Source organism: Myodes glareolus, chromosome 8, assembly GCF_982192425.1.
Source record: "Myodes glareolus chromosome 8, mMyoGla1.1, whole genome shotgun sequence".
Classification (NCBI taxonomy): Eukaryota; Metazoa; Chordata; class Mammalia; order Rodentia; family Cricetidae; genus Myodes; species Myodes glareolus.
In genome coordinates, this window is record NC_142033.1 from 7,923,189 (window position 1) to 7,936,449 (window position 13,261).

Genomic DNA, 13,261 nt, shown 5'->3' on the forward strand with positions numbered 1-13,261 from the left:
GTATTTAATTGTTGCCATTTCTCTATATAATGTACTTTGTGAGAATCTGATGACAAATTTTTGCATTGAGCACCCAGTTACAGACTGTAGAATCTTGTCCTTTGTGCTTCTCAACTTGTTTTTAAATATATAGTATGGTCTTGGGATAATGAGAATACGTATAATGTAAAAGTAGTTATTCCTGGGTTCCAGGTTTTCGCCGTCTCACCCTTGTGTCTTCTCTACAGCTGCATTATGTCCACAGCACTCCTGGAGGCTCAGGCTCGGCCAATCCCCCAGTGCTGAGCACAGTCTACGCCTACATCGGTACTCCGCCTGCACAGCGCCACACTGCATCACTGGTTTGGCGCCTGGGGCCCACTCACTTCTTAGAGGAAGTTCTACCTCCTTCCAGTGTCACTACTATCTATGAACTCGGACCAAATTATGTTGGAAGTTTCCAGGCTGTCTGTGTGCCATGTGAGTAACTTAGCCTTAGCTCTGGGCGCTGTATGGGACATGACTTCTGCAGCTAGACTCATTTGTATGTAGGACTGGGTATGTGTTTGGCTGGGAAAGTGCTTTTTAATTTTGTTGATCATTCCTGTTGAAAGTGTTCTTCTCAGGTTGAGGATATAGCTCAGGATTAGAGTGTTTTGCTACCATGTCTGAGCCATGGATTCAATCCCCAGCATCACAAATAAATTGATAGATAAAACAAAATATAGAGCCAGGCAGTGGTAAGACCTGCCTTTAATCCCAGCACTTGGGAGGCAGAAGCAGGTGGATCTCTGTGAGTTCAAGGCCAACCTGATCTACACGAACTAGTTCAGGACAGCCAGGGCTACATGAAGAAACATTGTCTCGGAAAACCAAAAAAAGAAAGAAAGAAAGAATAAAATAAAATATAGTATTCCTTTTCACAATCACACTGTACTTTTCTGATTCATTATCTACTCAGTAATTTCCCATGTTTTCTTCTTGGATTAAAGATGAGGGTTTTGGTCAACTTCAATCCTATTTTCTTTGCTACTTCTATCACATGAAGCAATTTAAATATTTAAATGTTTAAAAAAGAACAAGTGGGTCCAATAAACAAAATTCTCAAGATTAAAGCTATCACCCCTAATAATCCATTTTTTGAAATCCTTTTTTGTCTACAGTTTACTTGTGGCACCCAGATGTGTCACATCTGCCTTGTCCTTGTTCTGGTTTCACTCATGGTCTCAGAGACCTCAGTTATGACAGATAAGTTCTAAATGTTAACTAACTTGATGATGCCTGAGTACTTTGTTTCCTCAGCCTTGTATCTAATGAGGCTGACCCTGCGCTCAGCTGGGCAATATCCCCAAGGGCCTTGTTCTCTGTTCCGCCTCATACATATCTATTTCTCTCAAATCAGTATCTCAGCTCCACTTTTTCTCTTCCGTTTCATCAGTGTGGGAACTGAGGCAGAGACAGACAGATGAATAGATTTACTACATAGATTTTAAGTAGTAAAGCAAGATTCCAAAATGTGTGTTCTTCCCCACCCTGCTACGCAGTCCTGTTCCGAGGGGCGTGGGGATGTGGGTGAGAACTTGGTAAGCAGAGCGCCGAGCCCCACTGTGCTGCCGACACCCCTGCTTCTTTTGCCTTCCCATGCAGAATGGAGTGTTTGGTGTTAGATGGAGTTATCACCCCTTTGCCTCCCGTGCAGTAGGCCTGATGGTCAGGTTCGCTTAGAGTAATATGGTGTAGGCTTGTATGACTGGCAGCCCCTTTCCTATACTGTAGTCAAAGAAATACGCAAGAGCTAAAAGGCACAATGGTTTTGAAATCTGGCTGCCTTTTCTTTCCACTTAAAAAATATTTAAAGCCACCCAGGCAAGAATGACAGGAAGAATAGACACTTTGTTCTGAGTGTATAGAAAACTATTGGCCATTGTGATAAGACTCACTCTTTCTTTTGAAGGTAAAGATGTAAAGTCTGAAGGTGTCATTCCTTCGCCTGTGTCACTAGTTGCAGAGGAAAAGGTGTCATTTGGCCTCTATGCGCTCTCTGTGTCCTCCCTAACAGTGGCAAGAATTCGGAAAGTCTATAACAAGCTAGACAGCAAAGCTATCGCCAAACAGGTGAGTGGAATGCTCTCCCAGTTCGCCGTGATGGTTTTCACTGGTAGGGTGGTCCAGATGGGCACAGTTGAGCCACTGCAGTCCCCTCAGGGTCCCTCAGAGGTGAAACCCAATGTAGTGGAGTGGATATTGCTTGCTTGAAAGATGAAAACAAGGGTCCATCGACCAACAAATGCAGGCGAAAAGACAATGAGTTCTCTACAATCAATACAGCGCTGCCAGTACCTTCCTAGGCCGCCAGGACCGGATTTGTCCTCAGGTCTTCAGAACTAAGATCATCAAGTTAATGTTGTCCTTAGCTTGGTGGTAATTTGGTAAAGCATCCACGAGACTGCCGTGGGGTTGCTGGATGTAACTGCAGTAACAAGGTCCTCTCTCAACATTTGTTATTCATTTCCTCTTCTGGTGTCATTCTCTCGCTGACACAGCACTGTGACCAAAAGCAGCTTACAGCAGAGAAAGGGTTATTTCTTCTGTTAGGTTTCAGTCCCTCACTGAATCAGGGTAGGAACTCGAACAAGAAGTGGAGGAACCCTGCATGTGACTCTGTCTCGTGTTCATGCTTAGCTATTTATGCAGGGATGGTACCACCCACAGTGGGCCAGCCTCACCTGCATCAGTTAGTAAGACAATTCCCCGCAGACATGGCCACAGGCCAGTCTGATTTAGACAGTTCTCCATTGGAGGCTTTCCTTTCAGGTGGTTCTAGGTTGTGTCAAGTTGATAATTCAATCAAACCAAACTATTTCCTTTGTTGTATTGTGTAGCTTCCGATACAGATCTGAGCATCTGAAGTGATTGTTCTCTGTGTTCTTTCTTTCTTCCTTCCTTCCTTCCTTCCTTCCTTCCTTCCTTCCTTCCTTTCTTTCTTTCTTTCTTTCTTTCCTTCTTTCTTTCTTCCTTTTTTAAATATTTGCTCTCTAGAAATCAAATGTGAAATACCTAGACTTTTTGAGAAATGTATTCCCTGATTGGAATGGAAGCATTGACTCTCTTGAAATATAAATTCACATCTTCCACTACCTTTCAGTAATTAGATTTGCAAATACCTCTCTGTTGCATTTTCTTAGTTTTATTCTGGGACTCTAATTAGCATAGTTGTTTTTCCATATTGCCACCTTCATGTGCCATTTATATTTGGTACATTTTGCTCCTAATTTAGGCCAAACATATTTAAATATTTAGCTTAATTGGGAAACTGAGAATATCTTGCTGAGCATCAACGCTTACATTGGCAGTGTGGAGTTCAGCCGTGAGTGTAGCTCAGCCTTAGAACACTCTCTTTGCAGACATTCCCTAGGTGTGACCCCAGGCCACAGAATGTTAAGAAGTTGAACCTTAACGATCCTAAAGAACACAGTTTCTGGTGATAAGTTATTAGATTGACTGGTTTGTGCTTTCTGTGGCAAGTTCTTACTGCATAGCCCATATCGGTCTTGACCTGGATTCCTCCTGCCGTAGCCTCCTAGACACTGAAATTTTAAGCTTGGACCACCACATAGACTTCCTTTTATATTTTAAAAAAAATACTGACATTGTTAAAATTTAAACAAATACAATAAAAAAGGTTTTCTCTGTAATTCTGGCTCTAATTGCAGAAGAGCCTAGTCGATATGTTTTGTCGTTTCCTTATGTAGTCATGTTTCATCTGTAATCCTGGAAATTTTATACAAATGAAGCTGATTGGGTCTGGATAAAACTATATCGCCAACAGTATTTGTCTGCGAGGCAGTGAATGGTGGACAGCCTCCAAGCCACAGGGAGGTCCGTTCAGGAAATGTCTCAAATATCTCTGCCATCCTTACCTCTGTAGACTGTGTTTAAAATTACTTTTATGGAATCTCATACTGTGGAAGTCCTTGCCCAATTAAAGGAAAGTGGTGCGGGAGAATTGTATTCTGTCAATCATATTTTAATAAAATGTTGATTGGCCAGGCAGGCAGTATAGGCGGGAAAGCCAGACAGGAAGTAGGGGTGGAGCAATGAGAACAGGAGAATTCTGGGAAGCAGGGAAGTTCCTCTGCCATTCCTGCGCAGACCACCGAAGAGGCAACATGTAAGCTGACAGCTGAAAAAGGTACTGAGCCCGTGTGGCTAACATAGATCAGAATAATGGGTTAAGATAAGTCATAAGAACTAATAAGTAGCCTGACCAAATGGGCCAATCAGTTTATAACCTTATGGAATCTTGTGAGTGATTTTCTTTGTTGCTTGCCGGCTGTTGGGGTACTGGGAGGGACAGAAACCCCAACAAGCCGGCCCTCATGTTACAGGAAAGATTGTAAAGAAGACTCACACTTTACATATTCTGATAAGTAGGAGACAGAAAAGGTTTCTACCCTCGTAAGAGTGGTAGTACCATACCAGACCGTTCTCTGACTGTGTTCTTTCCCTTTCCTGTTCTCCAGTTGGGCATTTCCTCCCATGAGAACGCCACCCCGGTGAAGCTGGTTCACAATGCCGCAGGCCATCTCAATGGACCAGCACGCACAATTGGGGCCGCTCTCATTGGTTACTTGGGTGAGTAATTTGTCTTTCTTGTTTCAAATTCTTTCCTTTCAAATGTGCCATTCTTCCCTTGATATTCATATAAAGGGAGACAAGGAATGTTTTAAGTTTATATTTTGAAGCATTTGACATTACACTTGACCATTACAGATCATGTTCCTGCCGTGTTATGAATTTGTCCCAAATTCTAATCATATTTAAAAATTCTGAGCTCTCATGAAATCTCCTGAACTTCTATATAAACTGCAAATGACATGTTGAAACAGTTGTGAAAATCAAAGCATTGATTATTCTGTGGTTTCATTCTAGCTGGTTTTGCTCGTACGTCTTTCTGTTCCTTAGAAATGATCTGAAAGAACTGGGGTTGTAGCTTCATTGTAGAGCCCATCTGTAGCATGCGTGAAGCCATTGGTCCAATCCCCAGTACCTCCAGACAGCAACAGAAAGAGTGAAGCAGGAGAGCCTCTGAGTGTAGACACGTTCGCCTGTTGCAGACATCAGAATTGCCTCTGCTAGAGCACCACGCTCTGTCTTGCAGTCGGAGTTTATGGTTAGGCAGGATCCAAGGCACCCGATCAGGCTCCCAGCCTTCAGGAGAACTGATTAAAGTTGTGCTCCCGTGATGCTACTTCCTTTTTAGAGTAACAAACAGTTTTGCTGGGCTAACTCCTATGTTTAATTCGTCCTTGCAATTTTCAGCACCCTATGCTGGCCATATCCTGACCCTGCTTTTCTTTTGTGGTAATATTGCATTATTAAAGGTCCCCTGTTTGATAAAGCATACAACAGATACTTATGGAGTGCTACTTTGGGGACTTAGGGCTTTCCATTCTTTGCAGAACCCCAGTACAGTGTGCTAAGGTAGGAAGTAATAATCAAAGCATTGGCAGACCAGATTCCAATTCCTGCCCTCCCACTGAGTGACTCAGGCCAAGCATCTAAGCTGCTTAGACTTCAGTTTCCTTCCCTGTGAATAACACTTACCCTGATAGCTTTAGAAAATAGTTCTCAAAATCCATGGTTCTCATGGATTAAAATGTTATAAACGCTGCAAAGCCTATAAACATTAAACTCATATTAACATGTGGGTATATTTATATTGGGTTTTCCCATTTTTACTTAGTTAAACTATAATTACATCGTTTCTCTCCTCCCTCCTGCCCCTCATGTCTGAGGGCCCTGCCTCCTGGCTTCCCAGATTCACAGCCTGTTCTCTTCAAACCATCGTCATTACACATTCAGAGAACTGAACCGGCTTACCAAGTGCAGCCTGCTGGGTCTGCTCAGGTGCTTCCACGCCTGTGTTTAAGGCAGCCCACTTGGTTTGGGGTAACCAATCAGAGAGCTCATCTTCAGTGAAGAATGAGTCTCCCTCTCTCAGCAGTTGTCAACTGCCTGTCACTCTTCATCAATGTGTGGGTCCCAATGAGATATCGACATTAGGATATCAACGTTCTGGAACTGTTCAGGTCTTTAGGGAGACATACTGAAATTTCATGAACACAGCTTCTCTGTGACTTCTAAGAGTCAGTTTCATAGCAGGCTTCCTGGTCTTCCATTTTCCCCAGCCTCTCCTCCATTCTGTTCCCTGAGAGATAGAGCAGTTGGGGCTGGGTATCACACGATCAGCTGATCTGCATTTTGACCTGTTGTGACTTTCCATACTGATCTCTTGCTTCTGCAAATAGAGATTGATGGGGAGTGAGAGCTGTGCTTATCTGTGCACATAAAGGTAAGTGTGCAGACTGTAGCCAGGATTATAGTAGGTTAGGAAAGTGACCCTAGAAGATCCTCGGGTCCATGACCTTACCAGCCATGTGTCATGGCTGGGCAGCACTTACAGGGATAGCTTGCCCCTGGCCATTGTGATGGACATAGGTGCCACACCTGGCTCGGACTCCTGATCCCTTCTTCCCTCAGCGCCTTGCGTTGCACCTTCTAGGACTATGAAAAATAGTCCTCAAGGAGGAGGTTTAGGGTCAGTTCCAGCTCAAACCCTCAAAGTATTTGTAATGTCTTTGGCATTTGGGAGGCATCCAGGAGCTATGGCAACAAGGAAGCATCCAGGGGCTATGGCAACAGGGAGACATCCAGGGGCTTTGGCAATAGGCTCTATTGTGTTGGGACTCTCTTGGACAGACTCCCCTGACTAACCACTTGAAAGATTTCCCATGCCTGATACTAATTGAAGGTTTGTTAGATAGTTTGTGGGAGGCGTATTATAAGCCTGTATGATGTAATTTCATTTGAAATGTGTGTGTGTGTACATGCACATACACTTATATGTACAAATGCAATTTTAGCTAAGTATAAAATAATGATTCCTCATACATTTGATATTGTGACTGATCTCAAAACTCTGGCCTCAAGTGAGCTTCATCCATTCTTCTTAGTAACAGGGGCTACACGTCACAGCTACTTTTATTTTTAAAGTTTTTTTTTTTAAATTTTTAAGTATGTGTATATGCAGGTGCTGAGGTACACATATGGGCAGGTACCCTCAGAGGCCAAACTGGTGTTCCAGGAGGTTGTGAGCCGCCTAGCATGAGTGCTAAGAGTTGAACTCAGCTTCTTCAGAACCACACGCTGGACTCTAACCACTGAGCCATCTCTCCAGCCTCTAATTCGGCATCTTAATAGCTCAGTCCTAAAGAGCAGGCAGGTAGCGTTCACCAGAGCATAATAAATGCTTCAAACATAGTAGCATCATCCCTGCCCTCCACTCATTTCCCCACATGTATCCCCAAATCACATTCCTGACTTCTGTATTTCTAGCCTGTCTCTTGTCCAGCACCGTGTACTGGATAAGTGAAGCTGCTCTAAACCCATTCTATATTCTCGTCTCACGCCTTTCTGGGAGTATGTTAACTAAGACTGCCTTTTCCCAGATTCTTCCTTTGCAGGTTTTTTTTTTTTATGAAATATGTGACTGTAAGCAAACTCGTCAGCATGACTTCTTGTTTGCATGGGAAATGTATTTAATTATCATTCGCTCTCTTTTCAATCAGGAGTAAGAACGTTTGTCCCTAAGCCTGTTGCCACTACGCTGCAGTACATTGGAGGAGCTGCTGCCATCCTGGGCCTAGTGGCCATGGCCTCTGATGTGGAAGGGTTGTATGCAGCAGTCAAGGCCCTGGTCTGTGTGGTCAAGAGTAACCCGCTAGCCAGTAAGGAGATGGAGAGAATCAAGGGCTATCAGGTTGGTGACCACAATGCTTTGCCTTCTCTCCGCTTTACCCCAGACCGTCTCATTCTCATTAGTCATGTTCTCTAAACTGGAAGAATTATATTTTCACGTAAACTGAAAGGCCATGGGCTTGTATAAGAAGTAATGCATCGAGTGAGGAGACGTCTGTGTGGCTTTGTTCACCTTTGGTTTCTCAGGTCCACATCTTTCTCTCAGTCTCGCGTGTCCTACAGACTGCATTGTTCAGCCAGCCTTGATTCGTATGAGACGCTGGACCCTCTCTGTCCTGCAGAATGGTTACAGGTCTCTGCGCAAGTCTCATCCACATCTCATCCATCCGTGCTGCTTTTGCATGTGACCTGGGTGCGACTAGGCCATGTGCTGAAATCTGAGATGTTTATTGCTCCTACTACTATGTGAATTCTGATCCTACAGTTCTCTCCCTACAGTTACTATGTAGTGTGGTCGTTAGGGGATAATTAGAGGAAATGTCTGTACAAAGCTTTTAAATAGGATGGTTTTGACCTCAATTTGACCTAATCTGTATGTTCAAACGCCATGGATAGAGAAAGCCAACCATGTTCAGATCGCTGTTTTGGGTGTTCTTTCTCTACACAGAGGGAATGAAGTTAAATGGATCAGGTTAGCTGCTACTTGGAGAGACTTGGGGTTGGTGACCCCTCAAAGCTTTCCCCATTTTCTTTGTGGCTCCCTTCTATTTCCCGCCCCTTCATCTTTAGCTCTCATACTCACTAAGTATGGAAAGCCACTGTATAGCAAGCATACACGACTGTTCCTGACGGTGCAGAGGGGGTTATAAGGTCGGTGTCGTTCTTTGCTGTGTAGTCTATGGGGCAGAAAAAGGACGCAAGGGAAACAATTTAAAATAAATATTTGAGGCAAAACTGAGAGTCTCTGCTCTTGTTGTTGTCACTTTGGATCCCTGTGAAAAACAGCATAATGGCAGAAATGCTTTCTTCCGGCCTGTGCTGGTGGAGGCTTGGTCCATGATCTGCTGGCTCTGTTGTAAAATAGAACATTGGAGTGGGGAGCATGTGCCCGAGGAGAATTGTTGATCTCATACAGCAGGAGACAGGAAGGGACTGAAAACTGTTTATCCGAGTACATCCCCAGTGGCTCCTTTCACCCAGCAGGACCTCACCTGCCCTAATAGCATTAGGTCATGAAGCCAACAAAGAGTTAATCCATTGACTAGATCCAGTATGTAACATGAGGGCTTGCTTGTTGGGGTTTATATCCTGCCCAGTTCCCACAGCTGGTAAGCCCCCAAAGAAAATCACATGGAGAGTCTACATTAGGTTATAAACTGATTGGCCCATTAGCTCAGGCTTCTTATTAGCTCTTGTAACTTATATTAACCCATTATCCCTTTTTATGTTAACCATGTGGCTCAGTACCTTTTTCAGCGGGACAGGTCACATCCTGCTTCTTCGTTGGTCTGGGCAGGAGTGCAGATAGAATTTCATGCTTCCCAGAATACTCCTGTTCCCATTGCCCTGCCTCTACTTCCTGTCTTGTTGACCTACCTTTACTTTCTGCCTGGCTATTCAGCGTTTATTTAAAACATGATTGACAGAATACAGACAGTTCTCCCGCGCCACCCATATATGTGCCATGATCTACATGATTATCTGCAATAGGCCTGTTGTGTTTCTTCTTCCAGTTGTTGGCAATGCTGCTAAAAAAGAAACGCTCCCTTCTCAACAGCCACATCCTGCATCTCACATTTTCCCTGGTGGGGACCGTTGACAGTGGCCACGAGACATCCATTATTCCCAATTCCACTGCTTTCCAAGACCTGCTTTGTGATTTTGAGGTAAGTATACACACCAACTGATAATACAAAGTTGATGGATCTATTCAACTTTTCCTTTTTTCTTCTCCATGAGAGAGTTAAGCAGTTTTATCTCAGAGATGTGTGTCTGAAGTCGTGTAATTTTATGATTATATCAATACCATTTAGTAAAACATAAGAAATCAAGTAATTATATTTCCTTTTCTCCAAATACATTCTGTTCTACAAATGTTACAGAAATTAGATGCTTAATACATACCCTGCAACTGCCCATTTCTACTGTAACAGGCTCTTGTGAAAGAAACTTTTCCACGAGAAGTAGAACCTGGGTGATTAGCAGCTCCATAGTGAAAGAATGTTTTCCCTAAAACAGCAGTTTTCAAGTTTATGATTCCTCCGGTTTCAAGTTTATGATTACCATTTAATATGCAAACATAAATTTAGTTGAATACCAAATTCTGACTCCATTTCACAGTACCTTTCTACTCCATGACTTCCTAGAGCATCTTTTATTACTAAGCCACAATAGTCTATAAATAATTCCTCTCTTTTTATAAACAGCCATTTCACAAATAAAGTAATCATAACAGTGTATATTTTCTTTGATATTATTTTATAATCTAAAATAATGTGGTTTATCTTTGAAGAATATTGTACTATGTCCATTTCTTCTTTCCTATCCTTTTCCTGTATTTGCACATTTTTCTAATTTATAATATCCAAAATAGTTCATATTATTACTTTCACCTTAAATGATCAGTTAATTTTTAAATGCATTTTTAAGAAATCTTTTCATTGCCCAGAAGTATCATATTTACAACTCTTTAAAGATTTTACTTTTATTTTTTATGTAAGTATATCTGTGCCCATGTACAGTACCCAAGGAGACCAGAATGGGGTTTCAGGTCCCCTGGAGCTGCAATTACAGGTAATTGTGCACCATCCAATTTGGGTGCTGGGAACTGAAGCTGTATCCTCTCAAGAGCAGTGGGGGCTCTTAATGACTGAGCCTTCTCTTTAGTCTGACAACACAGTCCTTATTTGTAAACCTGTATTTCGTCTTGTACCTGAATTATAACCGAGGTCAACTGGCAATGAATTCTCCCATCAGAGGAAGGCTTTTTTTTTCTCTTTTTATTTAAAGATGCTTTTGCGTGAATGCACTTCTAGTTGGCCATTTTCACTTTTCTACACTTTAAAAATGTCATCGAACATATTTATCTTTATGACATATAGAATATGTACGATAGATTTTAAAAGCTTGCTAATTGCATTTCTGTCTTCTTGGGTCTGTTTATAGTGTTTGATTTTTCTCCCCCATTTTCTGTTGTATATAGTTAATTATATGACTAAAGTATGTTCCATTGCTGTACTTGATTTTGTTCTGCTGACAACAGGGCATTTTCAGGTTTAAATATTCTGTTGTTCGTGCTTTGTTGTAGGTCTGGCTGCACGCGCCGTATGAACTTCATCTTTCTTTATTTGAACACTTCATTGAACTACTGACAGAGTCCAGGTATTAGTTAATGCTCGTGTAGTTGACTGTTCACTTATGAAGGAGATGGTCTTACAACGTGTTAACTGTCTTTCTCTTACAGTGAGGCTTCCAAGAATGCCAAGTTAATGAGGGAATTTCAGCTAATCCCCAAGCTGCTCCTGACTCTCCGAGACATGTCCTTGTCCCAGCCAACCATTGCTGCTATTAGTAATGTGCTGAGCTTCTTGCTGCAGGGCTTCCCCAGCAGCAACGACCTGCTCAGGTGGGTTTGTCTCTAGAGACTGAAATCGCCAGTGAGCTGGATGGAATTGGTCCCCAGGGTCCCTATGCTTATGTAACAATTGTAATGTCAGTATCGTGCAAGTAAGGTGTGGGAAGGGGTGTGGAAATCAGCCAAAAACATCGGCTGACCTAGATGTGAAAGTTTTCAGTATAGGAATTGTCAGCCCTGACCCTTACTCTCAAGGTCAGTCCATTCCCGGGGTGTGTGTCACACATGCATATGGACTTCTGCTTTGCACCTTGCCTTGCCCTCTGTCACTCAGAAACAGATGGAACTTTATTGTTGGGGACATAAATATTTTATATGATTTGAGTATTAATTTGTTTAGAGTAACTGAAGAGATAGCCCAGGTGTAAGATCACTTGCTATGCAGCTGTGATGATAGCCAGCCAGGTCTGCCTGTAACCTCATGGAAGCCGAGACAGAAGGGTCACTGGGGCAGGCTGGCTGCTCCCCCAGCTGTCTCGTAGGAGCACCAGACTCAGGAAGAGACCCTGTCTCAAAAGAACAAAGTAGAGAATGACAAGGTAGGAAAGCCAGTTCCTTCTCTGTCCTGGACACATGCACAGGCACTCACTCACACACACACACACACACACACACACACACACACACACACACACACACATGCATATGCCATAGGCAATAGCTTTTTTTTAACATGAGGGAAATTCAGAGCCTTTCCTTTCATTTATGGAGTCTGCAGAAAGTTGTTTGATGGTTTTAACTTTGATATTTAAAGCTGAAGCTTTGATACTGTTTTGGAGAATTTCAGTTATCTTAATTACCATTATTTATTTAGAATTTATCCTGCCATATGATCACTTAGATGAAATTATCACCAAATCTCATCAAAATTTTAACTTTTTAAGTTTTAAGTTTTTAACTTTTCCATTTGCTGTGTAAATGAACAAGGGCCCAGAGAACTCGAACTGCCTGTCTCCGGTCACATTGTTAAAAAAGTGCCTCTGTGTGTGTGTGCTCGTAAATATACTTATATACACGCACACACATCATATATGTGTAACCTAGCCTGCATTCTAAACCCAAGTTCTCCATCCCCCAGCTCCAGCGGACTCATACAGATCAGCTAGAGCATTCTAACTTGACCAGTCATGCTCTTCAGCTTGTTTAAGTCACGTGGCTTAGTGCGTTAATGAGCTCAGACTTCTGAAAACCTAGATTCCTCTTAAACTTAGAGACATCTTTGTGTTGATGGCATTAGGTGTGGTTCAAGAGGAAGCAAACTGAATACTGTCACCTAAAGAGCCATAGAAGTCGAAGCAGAAATGTGTGTGTGTGTGTTTGTTTTCTCATTTCTTTGTATCTCATAATCTAGGGAAAGGACACATGAGACCCTTTTCTTTCTGCTTTATTTAAAGGTTTGGCCAGTTCATTTCCTCTACTTTGCCAACCTTTGCAGTTTGTGAGAAATTCGTGGTTATGGAAATTAATAATGAAGAGAAACCTGATGTGGGTGAGTTAACCAAAGAAAATGGGCAGCTAATTACTCTGCCCTCATATGACACAAATGAAACTGAATTGTATGTGAAAATATTATGTGACATTCCTCTTTATGTTACATTTTTGTCCTTTACTGGTATGTCATCGCATGTTAAATCTATATAGTATGCAGAAATGTAGTGTAGTCACAGCATATAAAATCTTTCCTGATTTTAGAGTCATGGCAGTTCTCTTCTGGTATAATTGAAATTACTTCATTTCTAAAATTATGTCCATATTACTAGTAGTATTTCTCTGTAGTTTTTTTTTTTACTGTAGTTTTCAGTAGTCATTGAGAGAAATTTTTTTAACAGCTGATACTGAGAGAGAACCTTCCTTGTTCATCATTATTGATGTTATAGCCCTGTTATA

At 42.1% G+C, this 13,261-nt stretch overlaps 1 protein-coding gene across 5 annotated transcripts in view; it reads left to right on the forward strand.

Moving 5' to 3' along the window:
- Wdfy3 (WD repeat and FYVE domain containing 3) overlaps window positions 1-13,261 on the forward strand; it is a 242,562-nt gene that overhangs the window by 150,203 nt on the left and 79,098 nt on the right. For all 5 annotated transcript variants that reach the window (XM_087908832.1, XM_087908830.1, XM_087908829.1 and 2 more), the window contains 8 exons: window positions 228-459; window positions 1,934-2,094; window positions 4,503-4,614; window positions 7,611-7,801; window positions 9,474-9,626; window positions 11,048-11,121; window positions 11,204-11,365; window positions 12,769-12,863. In XM_087908832.1, coding sequence (XP_087764958.1) covers window positions 228-459; window positions 1,934-2,094; window positions 4,503-4,614; window positions 7,611-7,801; window positions 9,474-9,626; window positions 11,048-11,121; window positions 11,204-11,365; window positions 12,769-12,863 — 1,180 coding nt within the window. The remainder of the gene's footprint in view (window positions 1-227; window positions 460-1,933; window positions 2,095-4,502; window positions 4,615-7,610; window positions 7,802-9,473; window positions 9,627-11,047; window positions 11,122-11,203; window positions 11,366-12,768; window positions 12,864-13,261) is intronic.